The following is a 27,513-nucleotide window of genomic DNA, read 5'->3' as shown; positions in this document are numbered from 1 at the left end:
GAGATTTTGACTTTATTCTCAAAGCAATATTTCAGCTCCACCCATATGTTTTATTTTCATAGCTATCACAATTTCAACTTTATTCTCAAAATAAAAATGAAAAGTCCTTCTCATATATTCCTTTCTCATTTATGACACAGACTTTCACGTAGTTTTCATTTTCAAGTTTTCCGAAGTAACTTTGAATGTGTTTTCATTCAGTGATCTAGTTATTAGTTCGGTGGTATGCGGTCCATGACACCTTGGTCCTAGTAGCGTGCAGGGTTCGTGTTCCTTTATTGTGAAAAGCACAGACGGGATGTTAATCTGATCTTTCCAGCTTCCTCCGCTTTTTCATTTCGACTCTGGGGACCGACCACGATACTTTTTCACAAACCCGGACAGTGACCGTTTCACAATATTAGTTCCCTCTCGAAGTAATTTTTGGGAAATCACTAAAGTTACTCAAGCCCCCCCTCACGAGTTTACACTGACTTCCTCTTGTCTGAAAGTCTACTCCATGAAAAACAAACCACTGAGCTTTTAATAGTCCTCGTGCTGACTCCTCCCCATTGAGTTGTCCTGGGAAACACTAACAACTCTGAGAAAGTCAGTCTTGTTCCTTGAAGAGAACACTTTTGGTTTGAAAACCTGATCGCTGCGCAACTTTTCACTCCTTTTTTGAACATCCAAATACTGCGAGTTCACCAACAGGAGGATTATTATGTGTTCAGAACATTCCTTTTCATCTTCTTCACGCTGAGCTTCAAGTGCTGAAGGTAAGAGGACTCCTTTATGTAAACCCGTTATCAGCTGTACTATGAATGGAGCCCGGCGTGGCTTTGTACGTATCGGGGTTGTTTTACAGTGAAAGAAGTTGTTAAATGGCTGCTGGGTGGGTTTATTAACATGTTGCTTGGTAGCCATGACATCTTCACTTAGAGCCTGTGGGGCCAAAAGCTAGAGCTTCTCACGTTTCTGCTAGCTTTAAAACGACGAAGACCAACATAGACGTGTAAAATGATACTGTTCAAAAGAAGCTAAAGTTTAGGAGGTAAAGAAGAAATGCTTGTGACTTATGCAAGTACGCTTATATCACCACTCCGAAAGCTCTCATACTAGCATTAAATGTTGTGCTCATTAGATAATAGTATTTAGGATTGTATTATTTAAGGAGCCCTATTATTCTTTATATGTTAATTCTACTAAAGTAGCTTTGCATGATTTCAACTAACCCTTATCTTATACTAGGCCCCTCATTTCCACCACCCAGCTCGCTGACCTTCTTTTACCATGATTTCAGGCTGTTTTGTGCTTTGTGCAGTGTATAACCCCCACCAAGAGAATTTTAAACCAAATGTTCCTGGTGTTTGGGCTTGGTTAAAAAAGTCTTCAGGTGTATGTAGTTTAAATAGATCAAGTCATAAAATAGTCAAAGAGTAACTTTGCATGATTCAGAGTTCAAAGTAATCATTATTTATCTCATACTTGGCCTCAGTGTAGCTCTTTGGTTCCTGCGTTGCCAGAAAAGAAGCTGTTTTCCCTTCTTCTACAAGTTTTTTGTAGAAGAACTTGTAGAAGAAGTCTAAAAGCAAACAGAAAGTCTAAAAGCAGGTGGGCGGGTCTGCTACCTGCTTGAGTCATTTAAAAATTAAGATATATCTCTCATCTCTTGCATCTGAGATGAATATTTTAAAAAGATCCCTTCTTGTTGACATGATACAGTTTTAAGGGTAGAAAAACTGTCAGAAATCAGGCATTTAAAGCTTTTTATTGGCACATAGAGATTACTTGAATATACGTGCAATGTTTAAAATAAACATCCACCAATGTGCCGCACTAATGCCACACAGCATGGTGGTAAGCACTGTTGCCTCATAGAAGAAGGTTCTGAGTTTGTATCCACCATCTAGTGACCGTCTTCTCCTCATGGGTTCTCTTTGGGTACTCTGGCTTCTTCCGACAGTCCAAAAACCTGGTAGTGATGTTAGTTCAATTGGTGATTCTAAACTGCCAAAAGGTGTGAATGTGTGTATCTCTATTTTAGTACAGTGACATAATGGCACACTGTCCAAGGTGTACCCTGGCTCTTGCCCTTTTTGCAGCTTGGCTAAGTAGCATATCCCACTGCAACCCTGAACTGGATAAGTGCAATAAGATAGATAGATTGAAAGTAGTTATTAAATTTAAATGGTTATTTGATATGTGGCAATAAGAAAATCTATCTATCTATCTATCTATCTATCTATCTATCTATCTATCTATCTATCTATCTATCTATCTATCTATCTATCTATCTATCTATCTATGTGTGCGGGAATGATGGGAAATGATGTCATTACATAGTTTGTTTAGCATAGCATATTCTCCATTGTTTACAATAATCTCAGCACTGTCGTAAAAAAGGAAGGTGAGTGTGAGTAACCATTCTCTGGTTCAAAGTACCATAGAGGACAACAACCTGATTGCTTTGAGCTGATAGGAGGCCAGTCTTAAGCACCTGGATGAATGTGTGCCATGAAAATTAAGGTAGCTCTGGTAAGGTGTATCTATGTGCAAATGTAAAAAGAATCTGAAATGGATACATGCTCAACAGTGATGTCATAGTTGGTTCTCAAAAAAAGGCCTGGAATTTAATTTAATAATTAGCTATATTTACATATATATATGTCATTCTGAGAGAAATAAAATTGATTTGTATGATTACTTATTTTCAAATGATTGACCTTTACCACTCTTAAGGATTTAATGAGGAACACTCAGATTACCCAGTTGTTATCAGAGTTTTTTATCGGCTCAAAGTTGGTCTTTTGAAGTGATTACACCTATTTTGGCTGTTTATTAAATTAAATGATCAAAATTTATATTAAATTATGTTAATTATTAAATTAATAAAATGATCTATAACCAAAAATAAATCAACTGGTTTCATTAAAAAAAAATTGTCGGATCTTTGGCACTATTTTTCTTTTGTTTTTTGTATGAAGCCGAAACCCTGGTAACTGTCAATAATTATACTGACTCTGCCTCTAATAACCCCCCACAAGCACAAAAACAAATTAAAGTCATTGTTGGGTTGGGCAGATACTTAAAATCTTTCCGGGTTATTTTTTTCCTCATTAAGGAAGCCTACTTCCAAGAGCTGATTTTACTTCCTGGTTTGTTGGGAAGGTCTGCACACATGTAAGCAAAAGCAGTGGCCTACTAATTCACTTACACCCGCTTGACCTCACCCATTTGAACATGTTCAAAGGGCGAGGCACCAAGGCGTGGCTGCTTTCTGGGTTCCCATGTTGTAACACACCCATAGCTTCGCTCTGAAGTCACAACACAAGCCTCATCTTCTTCACTTCCTGGTTAATTTGAGTTTATCCCACTTGCCTGGGTACAAGCAGTGAAGCCGATCAGTGGCTTGTTTAAAGAGAATCTTCTTATTCTCTTAAAAAGAGTCGGGTGCTAAATGTTTTACATTTTTCCAGTGTCTTTGAGGATTATCTCTGGTCTCAACATCAACACTAATCTGACAAGTGATTCTACGCTTTCTTAATACTCACGCTATCACCCAGTCTATAATAATGTTGGATCCTTGGATTCCACACTAGTGTTTCATCTTTAAATAAGCCCTAGTAATGGCAAGAGTAAAAGTGAGAACAGGTGACACTGCTCACATTTGTTGTCACTCCCTCATGACCCTGGTAATCTGACTTGTTTACAGAGATTTCCTGCTGTCATTGTTGACTTGGTAGAACTGGCTCTGTTATCTATCAAGCAGCCCACTCATCTATTTTGTATCGCTCCATGCATGCCTTTGACTGTGCAATTGTCCTGTAAAAATGAGTCGGCGCCAATGAATGTAGGCCAAGTATCCATCATCCCCATATTATATTCTTTGACCAAGACAGAAAGAAGGAAATGGACCTGTTGCCACTTCCTTCTTGAAACCTCTTACACAGTGGGTGTGTCACATTTGCAGTAACACTTCACCTAGTTGATATGAACTTTTATGTTGCAAAAGGAAATTTCCAAGTTGATAAATATGAAGCAGATATATTGTAGAGATGTGAGATTGCAGTGCCTTAATTATTAGTACTTTGACAGCGAGTACAGAATAGCTTTATAAAGACTTCGAATCAGCCCTGCAAACTCACCTAGTTCATTAACTTAACACTTCTATACTTCAAATGTGCTTTGTACTTGTGTAATGTGTCAATGTGTTTGAATAATGTTAAACTGTTTTCTCAGTGTTTGAGCAGTTGCTTATCCTGTCAGGTGTTGGTCAAAGAAGTTTTCAGTTGCAGTAATTCAAAATCATCCAAATTTTCACGACTGTTTGTGAATTTAATGGGAACCTGTTCATTTTCATCTTCCATATTGGTCTTTTTGAGGACACTCCTAGATAAGCTTTGTATGTTTTGCCATTTAAAATAATCCTTATTTCACTAATATTGGGCCTTGGTGTGGCCTCAGTTCTTCCACTGTATGAAGTAAGCAATTGCGGCCTCTCTCCCTTTAAACTAGCTTTGAACAGCAGGTCAGTTTAGCTTTGTGCACACATCCAGAGCTTTTTGACTGAAATGACTGGTAAGGATATTTGCTCTCATACATATTTGCTGTCATACAACTTTAAGAGTGGGGAAAAAAACTATCTGAAACGTTGAGTGGAGTATGAAGCCTGAGTTTTTGGTGCAGAGATTACTTTGACAAACAGTTTCTTTATTATTTGAAACTTTGGGCATATTTTTAATGGGCATCTATAAATTTAAGAGAAAGCATAATAAGTCTCATTTAATATTTTACAAACATGTTTTTTTTTACTTTCTTTTGAAGTTTTAGATGTGAAGATCAGCGTGAAATTCAAACCACTAACTTGAGATTTGCAAACCAGAATGAAATGTTAATATCGTGATTTTGTTAGAGTGGCACTTACTGGATATGTCGTCTTTTAAAAATGGTCTCACACCATGTATTATATCCATCTTCAGATGATGGTATTAACAAACATGACAGAAAGTGAGCGCAACATTAAACCGAGCTGCAGCTGAGCTCTTTCACCAGTACACATCGTTCCACGTTTTTTTTCCATAACACACAAGCTATCAGGAGAGGACTGTGCAACTTTTCCACTAAACAAAAGCTTATTACTTTACTCTCTGCAGCTTTCCCTGCAAAATTCAGGTTTATTTCTTAGGACGTCCTAGTTAGCGATATATGTTTAGCTCCGTTATGAGAGACAAATGAAAGAGGAGTTGGCCTCCCATTTTGAGTACTGTAAATTTCCATGAGGATCCTGCTGGCTCCAAGCAGAACCCCGTCAATTTCTCATCTTTACAAACCCCCTAATTTAATGATGATGGAGGATACGCACAGTGTGGGCCTTGTAATTACACTGTATTTGCTATAGAATGGAAGCATTAGAGGAAGTCTTACAGGTACTAGTTCATCATGTAGTGCTGTCTCAGGGATAAGTTTTGGTATGCCTGGGAGGGCGACTGCTGAATTCCCCACTGATATTCACAATAAAGCCTTGACTTAGTTTTTGTTAAGGCTGGAATCGCTGGAATCCTCTCAGCACGCCAAACAGCAGCCGCACTCATTGTTCCAAAACAGCAGCTATTTCCACAGCTTGTCCAAACTTTGTGCCCTGGAGCAGAGTTTATTTTCTTCTGGAAATTATTGAGAACGCTTTGATGTTAATTGTTAATGTGCCTATGTTGATATCAAAATTTGACATCATGAAAAGTACCAGCTTTGTGACAAAACTTTGATTTCTTAATGTTTGCTTATGATGAATTATTTACAACCCACTCTCTGTTACCAACATGTGCAGCAGGATTTTATAATCCTGTAAACAAGTATAACCGTAGCAGTTTCTCCATTTGCATGCATTCTGCTAAACCCTCTGTTATTTACTTGTGTTTGATCAGATTAGCTCTTTTTAATGACACAGATGTCAGATAATTTAAATCACCTTGGGAATTGGTTAGAATAGCCTTTTATTAAAAACCTAATAATAAATATAACTCTGGGAATTTCTTTATTGAACAGAAATAAGCCTTTTTGTGCCAACACAACGGGAAGACAAACAGAACAAACAGAAGACAACATACAAAAACTGGATTGCCTAGATGGATGAGGAACAGCTTGAATATTTACTAGCGGATTTAAAGGCATCTGGAGGAGGTCTTGTGTTTACATAGTGAAATCTGATTTCAGTATGCAGGTGATGTTTGGGAGCCGTACTTGAGAAACAAAGGTGTGCAAGATAGTCAAAAGGTTATGATGATCCTCAACTTCTGCTAATTTACTTGATTTACTTAAACTAGCTAACAGATTATAAAGCCTGCCAGGATACAAACCAACTAGCATCTTCTAACCAGAAGTCATGAGATATATCTCTACAACACTTCTTTCTGAATGTTGGTCCGCTGCTTTTTTTCTACCTCACAGTTAACATGTAGAAGGATAAATTGCAGCAGTTTTCTTTATTTGTAAGGTGTTACATGTGTTTTATTCTGAAAGTTCTGTCGCTGCTAAACCAGTCCTGTGTCGTGTCTCCTTTGTGCTACTGTCGCACTGGAGAAAACGGTAGTTGAAGAATGAGGCACGACCAAAATTATTGACCGTATTCAGTAAACTTGTGATCTTGTTTCCTTTGAAGTACTTGATTCGAAAATAGGGAACAGGTCTGCGACCGCTCACGCTCAGTCGCCGTCTTCAAAGTGATTTTGGTGCATCTAGATGGAGGTAAAGTGGCAATAAGACGAAGTCTTAGTCAGCTATTGATTTGCAATTGAATGGGATCAAATTGGCAATTACATGTAATCTGTTGGTTGTAATATGGTGATAAATGATGAATATGTGAAAATTGGAAGTCTGACATGGAAATTCACATGTACTACATAGACTTACATAAGTTTTAAAACATAAATTCGCTTGGCAAATGTGCGTTTATATAGGAACGTAACCAGAATGCAGTCATTCTCGTCTCAAGCAGGTTGTCATCGTATGACTGACTAGCTAATTGGCAGATTAGCTAATTCAGTGTTGTTGCACAGTCCTGTCATCCTTCTGTAAGTGGACTTGAGTTTTAGGGCCAGTCCAATCAGAGCTGGTTCATGTGTCCTTCAAGCGGCTGAAAAATGAATGTTTTGTGAAAATTCTATTATTTTGTTCGTTTTTTAGTCAGTTAGCACTAAATTGCAGATACATTTCAATCGTACAGTTTATTGATGCAGGTTGCTAACCTAGCTCACTAGCATTAGCTAATAACTAGGAACGCCACCCTCTTGTCTAAGTTTGGTTTCTTGTAGTTTAATAACCAAATTCAGGTGCTGAGAAAAAAATAGAAGAGGTCACGGTGGCTGCCTCCAACTTTTATACAGTCCATAGTTTCTGTAGATGGATCTGGATGATACTGAGGTTTTCCACACAAAAACCTGACCAGCATACAAGGAGGGGGAAAAAGATGGAATGGTGTGGGGGTAGATGGTGTCTGTACCTAGAAAATAAAAATACCCTGTAGCTGAATTGGGCTGCAGCTAATGATTATTTTTGTTTTTGAATATGTTGTGACTTAAATAGTTATATTTTGTAAAAATGTAAAATCTGTTCAACAGTGAAAGCTCCCCCCCAAATTTTCTGTAATTTTTTTAAAACGATTGAAAAACTAAATATTCTTATATGTGAGAACCTGGGACCAATTGACTTGTTTTGAACCAAACTTAGCAGATAAATCAAGTCATAAACCATTTTTCTGATGAATGCACACTTGATTTATAAATGTGACTGCAGGACTTTTAATGTACCAAGCCACTGTTGCCATTGATTACTTCTGATTACTTTTCCACCAGATGAAATCAGTTACAGTGTGTTTACTATCTATTCTTTTTTGGTTCAATATCAGGATTTACATTAATATATAAAAATCATCACAACATTTAAGTGATCTGAATTCCCAAACATGTTGCCATAAGTAGAACCTGTGTATCTGCACATGCTCAAAACTGCAGAATTGCTAAAAAAAAAAGAGTACACTTGCAGTTATGCCACTGCAGTTGCGGCATACACCTGACCTGTAGTCTATTGGCTCCGCCTGTGCCCTGTGACATCAGGGCTTTGATCAGCGTACTGTCTGTGTTAGCACAAAGCCATATTTAGCTCAGTGTAATCAGTGTGGTGAGAGCTTGCATGCCTACTGAGAATACCTGCCTAGTATAAACACACCTGCTCTCTCTGATGGACTTAAAATTAATTTAATGATCACCTGAAGGAGTCTGCTCACAGCCGGTGTCGTCAAATAAACTGTGGGTAAGGTTTCCATTGATGCCTTCATGTGCGTCTTAGTTGGCTGAGACAAAAGCTTTGAAAGTTGATTCTCAGTGTGATGTGACAGAATTATAAGAGCAATTCAACAAGCAGCTTTTATGTTGTAGGCGGTGATGACGACTAAATAAAAGCATTGCCATGTGTGAAGCGGCACACTGAATTTGCAGGTTGTCTTTCTCGTGTTTGTTTTGATGCAATTCCCTGGGGCAAAGTCTGTGATGCACCTAGCAATGTCTGCCTCACTGATAATGTGTTCAATAACAACTAATATGACCGCTGTTAAAGTTGTAATTGGGCTCTCCTCATGGGAATTTACATATTTATCTCAACACACACGTTTCCTTGAAAGCCATTTTTAAAGCTGCAAATTAATACATTCTATAGGGCATCATTAAACTGGTAGGAATACTGTGAAAGATGTGCTTTGAGACAGAATATGGAAGCTTCACTTCTTTATTTTCCAAAATCTTCCTGTAATTGGTGAAAACAGGGTTCTGACGGCTTTCTCATTCATATTATTGTTCTAAATTTTTTACTCTTCAGTTTCTTTTTTAGTTGTCTCCTGTTTGATCACATGGCAGGCATGATCCGTTTTGGGGTGGATGTCATTTATTTCTCATAATGCAACTTAAAAGTGTCTTGTGTAGAAACTTGCATGCCCCACTGGGAATTCAGTTCCCCAAACAAACTGTAGATTCCTATTTTAAAACCATTTCTAAAGAAGTGGTGAAAAGGTTGACAGCTACTTGTTATCTGAATTGTGGAACTCACCGAAATGATCCAAGAGAGGTCAGGAGTGTAAACACACACAAACACATGCATATTTGGGAGCAATTTAGAGGGTCTGATTGACAGAACTTGCATGTCTTAACTTGACTGAGAGAGTACCAAACCTTAGGTTCAGGCCAATACTGTCTAATGCTAACACTAACCAAAAAGCTGCTGTGCTATCAAAGAATTAAGTATTTACATACATTAATTTCACATGTAACTTTGGTACTTCATGTAGCAGTTACCTAACAATGTGCATCAGTCTCGCTGTAGACGTAATATTAATCTGATCATGCCTGCTGTGAAGCTGGGGTTAGCGTTGCTCAGGATTCTCTTGGCTAAACCTCTTACCTCCCAAATGAGACTAACCAGCACTTTCCTTTTCTAAAACTTTGCTGTCTCCCCATCTTTCTGTGTGCTTTTTGCCCTCTGTTTTGTACTCCGTAGTAGTTCGTTTTGTAACTAACACTGTGGTCCCATGAAATGTCAGATGATCATTTTGAGAGATTTTGTGCAATGCTCACCCATCGCCTGCCAGTGAATGGATTGTACATTTGGAATCCTGCTGAATTTATTGCATAAAAGCTTTCTTGTTCATTTTCAACAGATTTTTTTCATGTAGTCCTGAGAGAATTTAAACTTCCTAATAAATATAAATCATCTAGGTGTCAGGGAAGAATCAAATAGACAGATTTTCCATCGTGTGGAAACAGAAGGGAAGGGATGGCTTTAAACCTAAGGAGGAGAGTTGGTGAAGGCCTGGGCCCTGATTACAGGCTGGCCCCCAGTGTGCCTCACAATAAGATAATGCTATCTGGGCTCACAGGTATTTGGTTTCAGTGGAGAGGGTAATAACTGTCACCACGCACTGAGGAGACCTTTCATACCCCGGCCTTGTGTTGTCAGCCAGCATTTGTGTGCTGTCTCTGGACAGAGGCAGCTTTTGTGAGGCAGGGTGAGGTCGCGTCACCACCGCGGTCTCATATCTGTTCATAGAGACAATAGCCCGGTTTGATTAAATCAAACAGCCGTGACTACCTAAGTGGTAGTCAACATGGTGTGTCGAAGTAACTGTGGTGGGGTTGTTGAGGAGGTGACGTTGCCCTGACTAATTTAGCAGTGCTTCAGAGGAGCAGGGCTGATAGTGAACCGTAAAAAGAACCAGACAAGGGTGCAGCGTAAAGCAGGTGCTCTCTCTCAGCAATGGTCATGTTGTAGCAGTAGGTGAGTAACTAGCGGTTAACCAGGGAGAGAGAATGTGAGAGGTTAAACAAACCTCTGGGTTAAACATCAAACCCAGCTGAGCCATACAGCGCTTTAATCCTCCTCCAGTGTGGCACAGCTCTATTCATGCAGCAAACTCTCAACGGGCCCAAATGTACCAGTGAATTCTTCATGAATTTGACTGATATCATCGTCTAGAGTTTTAGAGGCCTTGTGAGTCAGATATTGTTCATGTTTGGAATGAAACATTTATTTGGACAAACTGCTTGAACTCCTTCATCCTTAAAAGGCCTAGTATTTAAACAGCAACTTTAACATGTAAACTCTGATTCAATATTCATTCAGAGCACGTTCATTTCTAAGTCTTAACAAAGCATTTGACGTGGGGATCAAGGACATTTAATGCCTGTGTTTCGTGAGACTTTAAAACCAGCCTGAAAGCTGTCTCCCTGGCACTCTTGTATGCCATTTGGTGGAGGCTTTCTTTCAAAGCCTCTTACTGTACCTTGAGGCCTTACACTAAAGCAAGCGTGACTTGAGCTGTGAACCTGTAAACTTTCTCCTAGTGTCAGTGATCTTAGTTTGCCTCGCAAAAATCCCAAGTATCACATACCTGAACCGATGACTTGGTGGTGCTAGTTTCAGTCATTATGCAAATGTACTGTTTATAAGATTGGGGAAACCTGCATTCAGCTGAGAACGAAGAAGTCACTTGGATGAGTGACGAAACGTTTCTCCCCACTGAGAACGCTACGTCCAGATGAACAGAATGAACCTTTTGGGATCTCCTTACCCGGATGATTGAGCATGCATCGAGACAAAAATCCCAAGTAGATGCTTTTAAGGGATGGTTTCTGTGTTTTAAAACTATATATATATATATATATATATATATATATATATATATATGTATGTGTGTGTGTGTGTGTGTGTGTGTGTGTGTGTGTGTGTGTGTGTGTGTGTAAAGCAAAAAACACCAAAAGGGCAGAAAGGATAAAGTATCCAGGCCAGGTTGTCCTCATCTCCTTTGTATTATAGGTGAGGCACAAACTCATTTTTGCCCCTCCCTGAGACTTTTCTATGTTGTCATCATGGAACCTGGGTGTTGGGTGACACCTCAGGTCTATATTGGGCTTCTGTCCCTCTTTAGAGTACCTCCATGTCCTTGATGGCAGCTCCCTCTGCACAGCCATATTCAAAAAGCTGTGTGAAGAAGCAGCCGCAGGTAACTATTGCCCCTTTAACAAGGATCCTCATTGACATTCTTCAAGTTAATTAATGGCCAATGGGAGGTTTTTGGCCTAGAAAGGCTGCTGTATGAAGCTTTAAGGCTATTAAATGCTAATGCAAAGGTATACATGTCTGTCATGTCCAGTGGTCTGACCTGTTTTCTGCACCAGAGTGTGCATGTTGGTGTTTTGGGATTAGTATCCAGGAAAGGTTTGTTGTGTCTTTTGCATTTTGTAACATCACAGGTAAAGATACAGACTCAGGAAGAGGCCAATACAACCAAATTTGATCTGCTTAATGACATTTGTTAAACGAGGCAGCATTTGCTAAATATTTCGAAATAAGTGGTTTTAAGAGGCAAACCGCTTCTCTTCAAGCCTGCTGGCTTTGATGATGCTTTAAATGTTGACCATAATTCTTTAAAAGTCACTACAATTAAAAACATTAATAAAATCTCATACAAACTTTTTTCTTTTTTTGTCCAGTGAATACAGCAGCACTGTAAACATGTTCTGAACTTTATGTCTAATTCAGTTTTATGAATAAGATTATAGGTCATTAAACTGAGGTGGGATAATAACTCTATAAATGATGAGCAGTGCTTCTCTGAGAATGGGCACGTAGATCATACTTGTGGGGTGGGGCTAGGTCAACGCCTTAGGATAATCCATGAAACCATAATGTCTTTATTTCCTGAAGCGTTTTGTTTTTGAAATGCTCTGCCAGTGTTGATACAGCCTTTGGCCGATATATTCTTGTAGTCCTACAGGAATTCTCAGAGAGAGATGGAAAAGATTGTATTTATGACTGCATTTAGCTCTACTTTTGACCCGCACATTTCAGAAGGTGCAACTTTAATTTCAAAGATAAACTGTCTCTGTTTCTGGTTTTTTGCTTCACTTTCATTTCCTGTTGGCAACTAGTTGGTGAGTTTTTGTAGACAACTTAGCCTTACATGCAAACTGCAGGTAACCATAGTGATCTGCTAGTCATAAAAGTAATTGCTAAGAGATTGTTGGTGTAGCACTGTCAGTAAATCATTCAGTCAGCGAGGAATACATATTTTTGCCTAGTGGGGTCATCAACATTCCCTAGGCCTGTGTCAATGGGCTTTTACATGTTTCTGCATGTTCATCCAATCAATAGTAATCTCAGGCATTTTGAAACAACCAAAAAAAATCCTTTAAAAATCTTGAAATATAAAGATTAAAAATGTAAAGGTTGCACATACATGCATGCTTGTTTCTACTTTGATCCAGGACCAACTAAAGCACAATAAAAAGTAGCATGTTATAATTTCTTCCACATATTCTTTTCTATTCACTACCCTAGCTGACCACTGCATTATGTAGACATGTCTACAAAGCTCTGCACAGCACCTGTGGACTACCAACATAATGCCACTCCAGGTTAAAGTACAGAGTAAAACCAAGAGAAATAAAAAAGATAACAGCTTGATTATTTCACAACTTTGCACCTTGGGTTTGTGTAGTTCTACTCTTTGTTATTCCAGGTTTTTGAACATGTGTCAGAATGCATCTCAATAACTAGACACTATAACAACTTCCTTCTCTGTCGGAAGCTCTTCTGGGATACTGAGTCATGATTGTTTGAGCCAGATGTAGTTGATGTGATGATGCAGGCCGGGATGTCCAAAGATGACATTAAAATTAAACTAGTCATTTTGTGATATTTACCTTTTTTGGCTACATTTTTCCTCAGGGAGAATCACTTGTATGGCAGCCCCGTAAGAATGAGGCTCTTTAATCAGCTAATAAACAGTCATTATGTGTCTTGTGCACATGGCTATGTTAGGGAATCCTCAGCTGATTATCAGGAAGGGTGTTGGAGACGGTCCGATTAATGAGTTGGGAAGCTAATCCTGTTCATCCTCCCATTCACTCTGCAGTCACATGGCTATTATGGCTTATTTTGATAGCCATGGGATCAGCGGAAGCCATAACAGGTCCATTCAGCACCCCTGACTCGTCACATCGCTGCCTCGATAACAGCTTTCAGGGGCCTTTGTCTCTTGATTCATTGGTCCATTTGTGACGGCTGTGCATTTGAACGTGGCTCATGCCCTGCCTCTGTGCAGCCTTTCAGCTACAGAGGGAAAAAAAATCTGTTTTAGTAGCAATTCAAAGGCAGTTTCTGCTGTAAAAGAGACTCTTAAGCAGCTTGGCCAAAGGCTGGCTGCACCCAGTGCTTTAGGTGGAGTTAATGGGTTGTGTCATCTCTATAAGCAGGTGTCGGGTGGCCATAGGGCAGGCTTAGGGGATGTCATTTCTCAAGGTTCTTCTGTTACCAGAGAAAGGGTTTGCTTTATACACTATTTTTTCACAGAGTTTTCTTTCACTGAATATTTTCTTTTTCTTTTGTGGTATGATTTGGTGCAGTTTTGGGTCAACAATTTTTTCTCAATATCTGATTGCACAGGCAAAATAAAGTTTTGTTTAGGCTCATTTCTGTCTAAATGAAGCAAAGCTCTAACGTAATATTTACTCCTGCTTAGTTTCACACTTGGAAATGACACAGTTGTTCTTGTTGTTTTTTTAATCTACCGGTAATTAAAAGAACATCAAGCAGTATTTGTTTTGTCAGGTTTTAGCATTATTAAGGATGAAATCTGTATGTGCACTCTGTAACTTGACCCAGAACTCCAGGTATTATTCACAGCAGCATACTGTCTTGCTGCAGTAAATTGCCTGGAACTTGTTTACCTCTCAGCAGCCCTATGCGATGCAGAAATCAATGCATTCAGTGTGAACCTTTTTTGTAATTTCCTGCAACAGAAATGACCCACAGATGTAGCTATTTAAGAAGTCCCCTGTGTTCTCTCTCTGAATGACTGTTGCTGGCCAAGAGGAACTGTTAGACCAAATGAACTGTCACACCCACTATATTGTATGACCACGAGGTCAGCAGAAGAAAGCAGATCAATGGCAATCTGATGAACTGATACCAGACATGCATTCAGTAATATTTTTATACTTTATTACATTTAATCAAGCGACTCCCTATCCTCCCTGTGAAAGGGCTTCCTGGGGTCATAAATACATAGAGAATTGTTAGTTCATTGTTTTGGTTTGATTTACTGTTATTGTCTGAATCCCACCTCTATTAAGAACCCTGGAAAAAAAGGAGCGAGTGGACAAAGCTCAGAGAAACCTGATTGTTCCTGGACCTGCAGCACAAAATGTCAAATAAGAGCCAAAGTAAACTGGTGCTAGATAAAGGTGCAAATATTTTCTCAGGAGTTTGTCAAGATACCAAACAATTGTGATAAGGTGAATAAAGAATATTGCCTGTGCAGATGATGTAATCTGAAATTTGTATCACAGTTTTTCCTTTGCATCAATGCTGTATTCTGTTATGGTATTTAAACCTTAAATGGATACCTCACTCTGAACACATTTTAAAAATAATTTAGATCTCACTCTTTTGTGTTTTCTTTGTGAAAAGAAACTAAACCATGAGGAAAACCTACAGGTTTTCTGATGCAAACACCTGCAGTTTGCATCAGAGTAAGCAAACTGCAGGTGTCAAAATGCAATAAGGCTCCAGGTCTGTCGGTGAGGATAGTGGTCCCTGTGTTTGTGAGAGGCAGCCAATCAGGAAGAAGCTGTCTTAAGGCGAAAGGAGCTAAAACAGCTTGTTTCAGTGGATGGTCATCTGCATGTCATCTGGCATACCAGAAACACATAAGCCATACAATGGATATTAACTCTAATCTAGTATTTCTTCAATGTGGTGTTTTTACTCTACCTTAAGCAAAAACTGGGTACTTTTTGTACTTAAAGTTCTGAGTTTAGCTACGACTTTGAATATAGTAACTAACCAGTGGAGTGTAGCCTGTGTGCTAAACGCAGGTTGTTACCATCTGTGAGTTCTGTAAGCCCCTGACAGGCTGTGCTTCCATCAACCTGTTCAGAATTTGTTTAATCTTTCCTCTTGATGTTTTGTTTTGAGATATAAATACAGGCAAACTGACCCACTGTTTATAACCATTAGTTTTAAGGCCCAGCCTTCACTGTTCTTCAGGACCGATCGTGTTACCCAAAAGTCCTTAAAGGTGAACGCTTTTGTTAATAAAGGTAATCAGTGGGAGGGACAGTCATTTAACAGTTTATTTAAAACCTAAGTGTGTGTGTGCGTGCCTGAGTGTGTGTGTTTCTCAAAGTAATGACAGTATTGTAAATCTGTTATGGCAGAGTATGACATCAGCATATCTCCCACCTTAGGTCTGGTGACATGTAACTTATTTCTTGGAAATTATTTACAAACATGCTAACAGACAAGTATTGGTTAGTTGCATTAACTAGTGGGTTTGTGTTTCTGTGTGTGTGCTGCCTGTTAGTCATGAAGCTGAAGTTAGTTGCCATGACAAGATGAAAAATCACCCAAGAGGAAGTTCTGGAGGTCTGGTGTAATATTAAAGGCCCCTCCATGAACTCTAGGCAGACGGTGGAGCAATTACATCCTGAGATGATGCAGTAGATCTTTGTCAATTTCCTTTTATTTGGCGTGCACAGCTCTACATTATATCAGGAATAAAGAACTCAAAAACAGAAGTGACCAGAGTATGGAATGAGGTGGATGGCCATATCACCACCCAGCGTATAGCTTGGCTTTTTTTTCAAAAGGGAAATGGCCAAAGTGCATTTAGATAGTGTGTTTCAAGTGTGCTTAACTTTTGTACTCCGATTACTCACTTGTTTTATTTTCTCTCTTAACTAAATATTTGTAAGCTTGAACTGTTTTACTAGTTTACGGCTGCTTAATGCACTCTCACTCTAAACAGACGAACGGCCACTTATTCTGTTTGTTGTTGAGATCTGTAGATGTTAAAGATTGATTTAAAACAAAACAAGAGCCTAACAAGAGCTTTTTCTTGGAAAAGAACATTTACCATAACTGGCTGGCAAAATCAGGGTGTCACAAGGACTTTTGGCCCCCTTAATGAATTTGAAGAAGTGAGCAAAATAAGCTGCTGTGTGCAGCTGCCAGGTGTGAAGGCGTCGCAAATGTAAAGCATGGCACAGCTGATAAAGGGCACAAAAAACCTGCATTTGGATGAGTAAGTGTTATCATCTCTGTCCTCAATAGTGAAAAATGTGAATGTAGCACAGCCTCTGCTTCCAACCAGATATTGTTGTGTTGTGCACTGAGTTAAGTTAGCGGTCACTTAGATATCACATTAGCAAAATAACAAGGACCCACTGGCTGCACAAGTCAATAAAGCTGTCAGTCTGCCCTGTTGAAACGTCCTTGAGTAAAGACTCCTACCCATGTCTTGCCTGGAGTAGTTATAAAAAGAGCACTAGGAGACGACAAATGTTCCAAATATCAAAATATAAAAGAAGCAGTGGGACTGTTGAGGACATTACGTGAGAGTCTTATCAGTCAAAGTTGTGCATGTGGTGAGTGAGGAAGCTGGTCTCTGGCCCAGTGCACTTAAGGCAAGCGGATTAGGCTCCAGAGTATTATTAGAGCTACTGATTATCCCCTTACCTGATCTGCCTAATTCTAGTTCAAGGCTATTTATTTAGCAGAAAAAGTGGAAAAAAGTTTGGTTTGGGCTACAGAAAGTGAATTGGTCTCCCTGCACTTGAGCACTCTGTTGAGTCCAGCAGTTCTCTGCTGAACTCATTAGGTCTTGGCCTTTTTTGACGCTGCCTCCCCCGCTGTGAGGTTCATGTGATTAATGCACTGCTGACCACTGCAGGCCAGCAGCAAGGACTTGTTTTAGTGCCAAAGAACAGCAAACAAAAGAGAAAATTTTCTCTGCAAATAACCAAGGAGAGTGGTCTCAAAAGTGACCAGTCCCTTGACTCATTGATGAATACAAGCAGCCAAATATCTCCACAAGAAAGTTCAACACAAAGGTTTCAAATCCATTCATCCTCAAGTCTAAAGCTGTTATGCATTTGTTTGGATGTAATTACACACCCACCGCCTCTGACCTTGTGCCCAGAGAAAGGCTTTGAGGCCTGCATCCTCGAGTGGGAGTGAGGAATCAAATGTGAACATAAGCTGATAAATCCTGCTAACTGATCATACAAATCCTTGTAAAAGAACTAAAAGTCAAAATATATTGGTGGTTTACTTTTCTTGCTTTATTTTTTTTTTTAGTGAGGGACTAATCAGTGATAAGAGGAGGCAGGAACCCACGTGTGATCCAGTGTGTGTCTGTTCTGTACTCTTAATCTCCCACCGAGTATTGGGACAACTGCCAGAGCCAAGCTTAACTGCCACCTTGTCCACAGCAATGTTCTGAAGAGCTGCTGTACATGCTTCCTGTTCCAGTATCCAGACTATTTCAGTTAGCAAGCATCACTAGGATAGAGTAGTCCCAGTGGCAGTTTGCTCGCATTTTCCAAAGTACTACAAAATATGTTTAGGTTTAATGTTCTAGCTACGAGGGTCTTTTCTGCATAAAGTAATTTTTGACACCCCAAAGAGATTTTAACCAAATAAATAAATAAATAACCAGTACTGGAATTAAGTTATTTTTTAGCCTGTTTTATAAATTGGGATTTTATTTAATCAGGCATATATATTACACATGTATTCCCTGTAGCCCGTGTTCTCTATTAATAATGAATGTCTGTACTGTGCAAAAGGAGGGCCTAAGAAAGGAAAGGGTCTTACACATTAATATAATTTTTTTCTTTTTTTTTCAGATATATAATATTCTAATGTTTTGGGAAATAAAGTGTTTATTCCATATTGCATTTTGTTGGCTTTTTCAAAAGTAAGCAATGTCAATGTAACAAATTTGTCAATAATTAATTTTCAGTATGATTTTCTGGATATGTATTTGTCTGACACAGACTTAAAGGATTTTCTAAAAGGGTAATAAACAAAACCCCACTAAGCTTACATGTCGTAATCTCCATTATTTAATTATCTTCTGTCCCTTTTGAACTGTGCGGCAAGCTCTGGAGCTGTGACTGATACATTATCAATTCATTAAGTTGTTATGGCTGACATGTTAGAAAATATTTGCTTATTTATACAACCAGTGAGCATGGAGGAGTAAAGGCATTCATGTGAAGTTGAGTTTCTGGCTACCTGATGAATCATTTGTTTGGTATTTGTCAATACCCTAGGGAAATATCAGGTTTTTTAAAAGCTAAAGGCCTCGATTATATGTTTACACGAGCTCACACCTACCTTTGTCTGGGCAGGCAGCGTATAGTTCTTCCTCAGAGCAGTTTCTCATTTGGACTAAATTACTCTATAAAGTGAAAGATGTCGCTTGTACTGATGAACCCTCAGAGGATAATTACCAGCTGCAGCAAGGAGGCGTTTTCAGTGCGTGCCTATCTCATCTGCTGCTTCTGCCCTTTCTGGCTCTCCCACAGCAGCATGCTGGCTGCTGTCCTCCTCCTCATGTTAGCTATAGATATCTTTTTCTGACCCTCATTTGCTTTAGCTGCCACATCAGTGCTGGCTGAAGCATGGAAATACTGAAATAAATAATTTAAGTGGTAAGCTATCACACTGGTTGGACTTTTGGATATTCTCCTGGACACTTTATGGACTCTGTTTAGTTAAAAACTCTGGTTCAGACTATGTCTGGATCTCAGTAAGCCCTGAGCATCTGAGTTAAATAACTTTAGCAATATTTGATTGCAGGTCTAGTTATTAACAGTTAATAACAGAGTGCTAATCTCCTCAAACCATATCCGACCTGACTGCTTTGCTCCTTATTTGACACACTTGACTGTAGATTATTGAAGGTAATATGGTTATGGAAGTGAATTCTGTTTTAGTTTTTAATGCCCACCCACCCACGCACTTTCTTTCTTTCTTTCTGGGCATAAACATGTTAATAACTTATTTGAGGAGTAAGAGCATTGTCAGACTTTGATGTACCAGTTTTGAACAAACTTGTGTCTTTTATGATGATGTCACCTGTCGCTATGTGGAGAAAGACCAATAATAATCCTTCCTTCAGTGCATGGTAATACATTCAGATTGTGTGCACTACAAAGAAGGACTATTCACAGAAAGTCAATGTGTCAGTCTGTATTTGTGTATGTGTGTGAGAGCAGGTCAAGAAGAAGCTGAGCAAAATTGTTTCCTTGGATGCAGCTCAGCACTGGAATAAAACCGTACCCTTTTAAATAGTAAGGAGATCAAAAAATCAATACATGGCAGTCGAGGTTGCTGCCACAAATAATTTAGTGTATGGATAACACTGACCTGGTCGCCACATATATTTAGGCATTTGTTAATATACGTAGGCAGCCTGCACGAGTAAAAAGTGAAGCAAAACAGAGCTAAACACAAAGTCAAGACCCACCAGAGTCTAGATGTCAATATATGCTAATTTTGCTTAGTGCCTGCATCAAATGTAATACAATATAAATATCGGTTTTACAAATTGTTGATAGGATAATATTGTGTTTACAGCTTGCTGCGGTGCCCTTAACGGCCAGACAGGTTTTAGTACCGCTTTAAGACATGATTTTGTTTTATATTACAATATAGATGCCTAATTAGAGTTGTAACCCTTAATTTGTTCTTCTTTTTACAGTGTCCAGGGACATGAAACTCAATCCACAGCAAGCTCCATTGTATGTAAGTATCACATAATCACACAACACTAGCAGCAAAGCTGTTGTTCCAGTTCACATAATTATTTTTTCTTTTAACGCTTCTGCATTCACGTGCTGTGTAGGTGTGGTGGTGAAGGCGCTCGATCTGTTGAACCCGTTAGGCCGGGAAACCGTAATTCTTTATCAGTATTTGTTTACATGGTTTGATGATCTCATATAATGCCTGGAATGTCAGTTCTTGATTTCCACCTCTCCACCTGATAACAGGTCTAATTAACAGGAACAACTGAAAACAGCTGTGTGGGTGTGCAGGACCAGATAGTGGAGAGCATGCTGGACTGCATGCAAATGAACTAAATGTTTAATGTTTGCTGACTGGAAAATGGTCTATACTGTTTTTACTGTCCGCTTTTATGTCTGAGGTCATCATTTTGCATGTTGACACACTGATGATGAAAAAGAAAGAAAATAGACCCACATAACTGAGTAGGAAGTGAATGACAAGAAATATTACAAGACAGCATAAAAGTAATTTTTAATCAATTTTTTAAATAACATTTAAGCACTGTGGCTTCAGTCAGAATAAAACCTTTCACTCCTGGAAGTGTCTTCTTTGATCCATTCATTTTTGAAGAGATACACATCAGGAATACCCTAACCTAGTGTTGTGTAGCTTTGAAGTACATAGGTATCTTAACCACCTGTTATTATGTCAACGTTACAGAGATAAATAGATGAACATTCTCAAAGACAACCAGCTTTCCAAACATCCCTTTGTTCATGATAAGTTGATCATAGCCATTCATAGTCATACTGTTTTTTTATTGACGAGGAGATACGAATGCCTTTAGGGTTGCATCAGGAAGAGCATCCGGCATAAAAAATTCAGCCAAATCAAACATGCAGAGCTCCCCGCTGTGGCGAGCCCTTGTGAGCAGCCAGAAGTAGGTTTTTATATATTCATCAATTCATTCATATTTTAACCGCATTGACGAATGTTTGGGATGTCAAGGCTGCAGGTTGAGTATGTTGCCCCTGATATCCTTTGCGTAGAGACGTTTTCCATTTGTGACTACATAAAACAATAGCTAAAGGTGCTGTATGCTAATCATTACAAATTTCTGTGCAGTTGTCTGCTGGAATAAACTAGCTGGCGAAAACATGTGGCGAGACACTGTTTCTAAATGACGGACATAGCCATTGTGATGCTCAGTGTGGGCATTTTGATCATTGCTATGTTGATTTTTGGAGCACGAAGTTAGCACGTTTGGACGTATTAAAACCATATTTGGGTACAAATGAACGAGCTGGACATTGGAGTCTGTTGGGAGTGACTCTTGAAGATGGTCTCAAGCGGCCACTACACAATGGCTTAACTTTTTAACCCTGGAGCTTGCTGCTTGCTTGAGTCTCTTGTCATTCTCGGTCCTTTGTCCCGTCCTTTGGAGCGAGGCACCTGTGTGTTTTGCTTCAGCGAAGTCACGTGAGGTAGATCAAGTAGATGAGATGTAGCTTGTTGCTGAGGTCGTCTCAGATTGCCGAACTGTGTGGCATATCATGTGGGTTATGTCAGCAGTTTTCTAGCTACTTTCATTGTCGCTGCCTAAAGCTTGGCAACACAGCTGGTGTTCAACTTGTAAATGTAACGCTTTGCATTGTTGCTTATATTGCTGATCAGGCCATATGGCTTTTTCCACTCACTCCTCCTTTTAAGTTCAATCAATTTCATGATCCTTTTAGCTGCTATTGTTGTTTTGGAGATGGTGAGTTTGCATAATGGTGTAAAAACAGATAACTTGGCTTTACTTAAAAAAACTAAATAAAATAAATGAATAGCAATTCTGCAAACTTGCTTAAAAAAGAGTAGTCTTTATTTAAGGGAGGGAATTATAATCTTTATTTTGAGTGTGCATCGCTTAAGGAGGATAAGCCACATTTGCGTCATTTAGTATTTTAAAGTAAATTTAAACCCACTTTATACAACCTTGGTTTTACAGATAACTCAGTATCTGTAATTAAACTACAAAACCTAATATAGATATGGTTACATGCACCACTTCAAACTGATTGGTACATGTCAGTGATATATGCAATCCCTTAATATTAAAAATTTCCATTTATAGCTCATTTATAACTCTTAATTACTGACTTTTGAATTGCGTCCAAAATGGACTTCCAGGTAGAGTTAAAATGTCTTTGAGTTCTACCGGGGTTTCTGCACTATTTGATAAATATTTAATGAGGTTTGTGTTTTGAGGGGAGTTTCTGAGTTGATCTTAGTGGTTACACTGGTCTCCTATCACTGGCAGGTGTAGAAGGCACATAGGAAATGAGATAAGTGAGGGATGTGTGTGTTTGTGTATGTGTGCCTCTCTAAAGGCTATACTGGCTCACACATTAACCACCCAGACAACCTTATCTGTGATTTACACTCAAACTCCTCAGTGGAACCAGGCAGGCAGTCAGGCCTCATTAGACATCAGATTTTAGAAACTTATCACAGCAGTTCACAGTGAGATAGCTCATAGGGGTTAAGTAGCCAGCCTGTAATTGTATCGTTAAAAAAAGAAAAAGAAAAAAAAAGATATAGTTCATGGGCTCTACCTTCTAGATGAAATGGCAGCCCCAGTCTATAAGTGTAGAACTAAATCTAGAAGTTACATATTCTGAGAAGAACAGAGGTCAAGGCCTTGATATTCTTGCAATATTACTTTGTCCTCAGAAGGATTCTTAATGAGCATGTTATGGGTAAAGAAATTGAGTAAGGGCTGATTTTATTTTAGCGAGCGCTGGGAGAGGGTTACATGATTTGTTAGGCAGGGGATTAGTTGTGGGTGTTCTTAACAAAATGAGTTTTCTTTCCATAACAGCGAGACTCTGTTGTTCTAGCTGTGAGTAAACATGCTATTTACATTCTTGGCATTTAGCAGACAATGTTTCCAGAGCGGCTTACAATTAAATAAGCAGGTAGGGGTTCAGTGGTTAACACAGCATGCGTGACTGTGGGCATGGTACCAGTTACATGGGCTGAACCTGTGAACTGACTGCTTGGTTATTGTCTCCAGGTTAAAGCTTCTCTGGATAACTACAATTATACTATTTTTTTAATGGCATCCAGAGCCTTTAAATGAATTGCAGCCAACATTCTATAGCTGGCATATTGACATGGCATGTATCAATACAGCCAAAATGGTTACGAGACGTACACACACTGTCATGAAGTATGTCGGACTGTTTTATGTACTGGCTTTCATGTGTAGTCATGAGAAAAAGGAACGTTTTCACTCTATGAAGTAGGAATTAAGAGGGTAAGTAGTAGCCAGGTGCTGCTAATCAGCACGTGATTAACTAACCATCTGCAAGAATGACCATCTCTGTAAAAACAGACGCTTTAGCCGTTTGCCAATCTCTGAACATTCAGACATGTTTTAACACAGCGGGACAATCTTTCCAGACTGGACATCTCAGGAAATTCACCAGAAGTTGGGTCTGTGTAATGCTCAGAAAAACTGCACATAAGCCAGTTTGTGACATTGTAGTTACAAACAGAATGAGCAATTGTATGAAAGGGTTACCTGAAGAACGCCTCTTTTTTCTGAAACAAATATGGCAGCATGGCTTAGGTGTGCAAACTTGCAAGATGTTTGCCAATTTGGAGATGTTTGTCCATAATAAACAGTGCCAACCAAACCAAACACAGCATATCAGCTCTTCATACCAGTTGTTAAGTGCAGTGGTTGATGGTTGATAACTCGGGCTTTTTTGCAGTCTAAGGATCTGAGCACTTTGCAGTCATGGAGTGAGCTGTGAATTCTTCTATGTACCAAAGTATTCTAGTCAAATGTGAGGCCAGCTGTCAGACAGCTATAGCTTGGCTGAAAATGATCCCAAACACAGTAGCAAATTTACAACAGAATAGCTGAAAAAGAAAAGTGTTGCAATCGCCCAAAGTGCAGACCTCAGTCGGGCTGAAATGTTGTTGTGGGACGTTAAGGTATGCATAAAGCTAAGCTGTAAAGAAGAGTCGGTCAACATTTCCCCACAAAGATACGAGAGCCTAATAAAATGATACAGGAACTGATAACTTCAAGTTATAAAGGGAGTTCTATAAGCTGTCCTGTGAGTACTTAGTTTTCAAAGCAATAAAGAGACCGCCATAGTGATTTCTTGATTATTAGCATAATAAAGACAAAATTGACTTTGAAATGATAAAGCTGCACATGCTGGGAGATTACAGATTGATAGCTAACAGCCAGTGTTGTATTGCTCTTGGCTGCTACTGTGGGCTGTGGGTCATACATACATACATACACATTTACTTTGCACTGTTATGTGCATGCTGCTAAATTCAATACCATTTGACACAGTACACAAGTTAGTATCATGAATGACATTAACTGGTGAAGTTATCTGGTTTAGCTTTTGTGACCTATTTGTTACATTGCCTGTATCTATATCAAGCAGTAAAGCAACCTCAGGGTTGGACATTTCAGGCAAAAATACTTTCTGATTTTCACTGTTGGCAGTATAGTATTAGGATTATTGCCCAAAGATTGTCCCCCAGAGCAGACTGCTCTAAAATCAGTGTGACATGTTAGCTTCACCTGGAGTAGCCTGCGTGATATTTCACATTTTTGTTCTTATTTAAAGGCGTCCCACACAAAACAGCTTTTCTTGGTCTGACGGATGGTAAATTTGAGCAGTTTCTTTTTTTCTTCTTTTTTTTTTGTGGGCAAACAGTTTATAGGTTTATTTTTTGTTAATGTTTTAATAGCACATTAAACCAGACTACAGGAAAAATAAGGGGGGGGGGGGGGGTCTTTTAGATTAGAATTAAAATAGCTGCATAAACTATTAGATTTTTTTTGTATAAATTAATATCCCAAAAATCCCGTCCCTTGCTGCGTGAATGTGGCAATGGTTTGTTTGTAACATTTGTAATAACGTAAACAGTCAGTCAGTCACAGGACTTCCTTACGCCTTAGTCATGCTGGTATTTTGCTCCACGAATTTCTGGCTAAAAGAAGTTTTGCCCCAGTTTTACTGACATTAATATTTGGCCAGAAGGGTTTCATTTGATACAACTAGGTTTAATATACATTATCCTAGCTAACATTAGCTTACTTGCTAACTCTGATGATCTGCTAGTTACACCGTTTGTGAAGCTCTAATTTTTTAGATTATGCTGCAGTCACTTCACATATTGGCAATACAAACATTTCATTGCATGAAGAATGCTGCTTGGTGCATGTTTACCTCCTGAAGGGACAAGGGATGCTCTGTATGTCAGCAGACTTGTAAGTTGTGGGTTGATTAATTTGCTCTGCCAATGTTTCATGTTAGTGTGTAAACAGGGGCCGGTTTTGCTCCGTAAATTGGCTTTGAAATTGTATGTTGGGAACAAAAGCAGCAAGGGGTAAACCATGCAAAAGGTTGCAATATATGGCTTCCAAAAGAAGGGTCTCATGTTGAGTTGGCTTTAGTTGCTTGTAAAAATAAAAATGGCTTAATACCACGAAGGATGAATCACAATGACAAGCAATTACACCCATAAACTTTGAGGCTAACTTTTTAATGAACATCATTAAAGGATGTTTTTTTTGTTGTTGTTTTTAAAAAATGTGTTGTTATCGCAGATTTCATGTGACAGAGTGCACAAAAAGATACAAATGAAGATCTATTGGATTTAAGTAACAAGTGACAATTAGTTTGGGTGGTGAAGTGAAGGATAGAGCTGCCTGTAGTAAGAAACAAAGCCTGAGTTAAGTGAACAATCACTAAAATTTCAATATAAGTTTAAAAATAATTATCAGTGTGAAGTCGTAACAGTATATGCAAATGCTTAAAACCAAGCCTTACCTTACCTGGACAGATGAAACCAGCGCTGCAGCAGGATGTGTGGAAAAGGCTACACGTACAGTGGGGCAAAAAAGTATTTAGTCAGCCACCGATTGTGCAAGTTCCCCCACCTAAAATGATGACAGAGGTCAGTAATTTGCACCAGAGGTACACTTCAACTGTGAGAGACAGAATGTGAAAAAAAAATCCATGAATCCACATGGTAGGATTTGTAAAGAATTTATTCGTAAATTAGGGTGGAAAATAAGTATTTGGTCACCTCAAACAAGAAAAATCTCTGGCTCTCACAGACCTGTAACGTCTTCTGTAAGAAGCTTTTCTGTCCCCCACTCGTTACCTGTATGAATGGCACCTGTTTGAACTCATCATCTGTATGAAAGACACCTGTCCACAGCCTCAAACAGCCAGACTCCAAACTCCGCCATGGCCAAGACCAAAGAGCTTTCGAAGGACACCAGGAAAAGTATTGTAGACCTGCACCAGACTGGGAAGAGTGAATCTACAATAGGCAAGCAGCTTGGTGTGAAAAAATCAACTGTGGGAGCAATCATCAGAAAATGGAAGACATACAAGACCACTGATAATCTCCCTCGATCTGGGGCTCCACGCAAGATCTCATCCCGTGGGGTCAAAATGATCATGAGAACGGTGAGCAAAGATCCCAGAACCACACGGGGGGACCTGGTGAATGACCTGCAGAGAGCTGGGACCAAAGTAACAAAGGTCACCATCAGTAACACACTACAACGGCAGGGAATCAAATCCCGCAGTGCCAGACGTGTTCCGCTGCTGAAGCCAGTGCATGTCCAGGCCCGTCTGAAGTTTGCCAGAGAGCACATGGATGATACAGCAGAGGATTGGGAGAATGTCATGTGGTCAGATGAAACCAAAGTAGAACTTTTTGGTATGAACTCAACTCGTCGTGTTTGGAGGAAGAAGAATACTGAGTTGCATCCCAAGAACACCATACCTACTGTGAAGCATGGGGGTGGAAACATCATGCTATGGGGCTGTTTTTCTGCCAAGGGGACAGGACGACTGATCCGTGTTAAGGACAGAATGAATGGGGCCATGTATCGTGAGATTTTGAGCCAAAACCTCCTTCCATCAGTGAGAACTTTGAAGATGAAACGAGGCTGGGTCTTCCAACATGACAATGATCCAAAACACACCGCCCGGGCAACAAAGGAGTGGCTCCGTGAGAAGCATTTGAAAGTCCTGGAGTGGCCTAGCCAGTCTCCAGACCTCAACCCCATAGAAAATCTGTGGCGAGAGTTGAAAGTCCGTGTTGCTCGGCGACAGCCCCAAAACATCACTGCTCTCGAGAAGATCTGCATGGAGGAATGGGCCAAAATACCAGCTACTGTGTGTGCAAACCTGGTAAAGACCTATAGTAAACGTTTGACCTCTGTTATTGCCAACAAAGGTTATGTTACAAAGTATTGAGTTGTATTTTTGTTATTGACCAAATACTTATTTTCCACCCTGATTTACGAATAAATTCTTTACAAATCCTACCATGTGGATTCATGGATTTTTTTTTTTCACATTCTGT

The 27,513-nt window shown here is 39.3% G+C and overlaps 1 protein-coding gene across 6 annotated transcripts in view; it reads left to right on the top strand.

Moving 5' to 3' along the window:
• The first annotated feature begins 358 nt into the window (after window positions 1-358).
• akap13a (A-kinase anchoring protein 13a) overlaps window positions 359-27,513 on the top strand; it is a 122,712-nt gene continuing 95,557 nt past the window's right edge. For 4 of the 6 annotated variants that reach the window (XM_086311788.1, XM_086311867.1, XM_086311700.1 and 1 more), the window contains exons 1-2: window positions 8,151-8,286; window positions 20,078-20,121. In XM_086311788.1, coding sequence (XP_086167914.1) covers window positions 20,089-20,121 — 33 coding nt within the window. In that variant the 5' untranslated portion in view covers window positions 8,151-8,286; window positions 20,078-20,088. Of the gene's footprint in view, window positions 759-8,150; window positions 8,287-20,077; window positions 20,122-27,513 lie in introns of those variants that run through there. The other 2 variants (XM_086311527.1, XM_086311613.1) reach the window with 2 other exon arrangements.

Source organism: Aulonocara sp. 'chitande type north' Nkhata Bay, linkage group LG1 (genome assembly GCF_057382095.1).
Source record: "Aulonocara sp. 'chitande type north' Nkhata Bay isolate Kocher_YH1m ecotype deep benthic linkage group LG1, A_spYH_male_GT1.1, whole genome shotgun sequence".
NCBI lineage: Eukaryota > Metazoa > Chordata > Actinopteri > Cichliformes > Cichlidae > Aulonocara > Aulonocara sp. 'chitande type north' Nkhata Bay.
The sequence above is the reverse complement of the archived record's forward strand: the minus strand, read 5'-3'. Positions and strand labels throughout refer to the sequence as shown.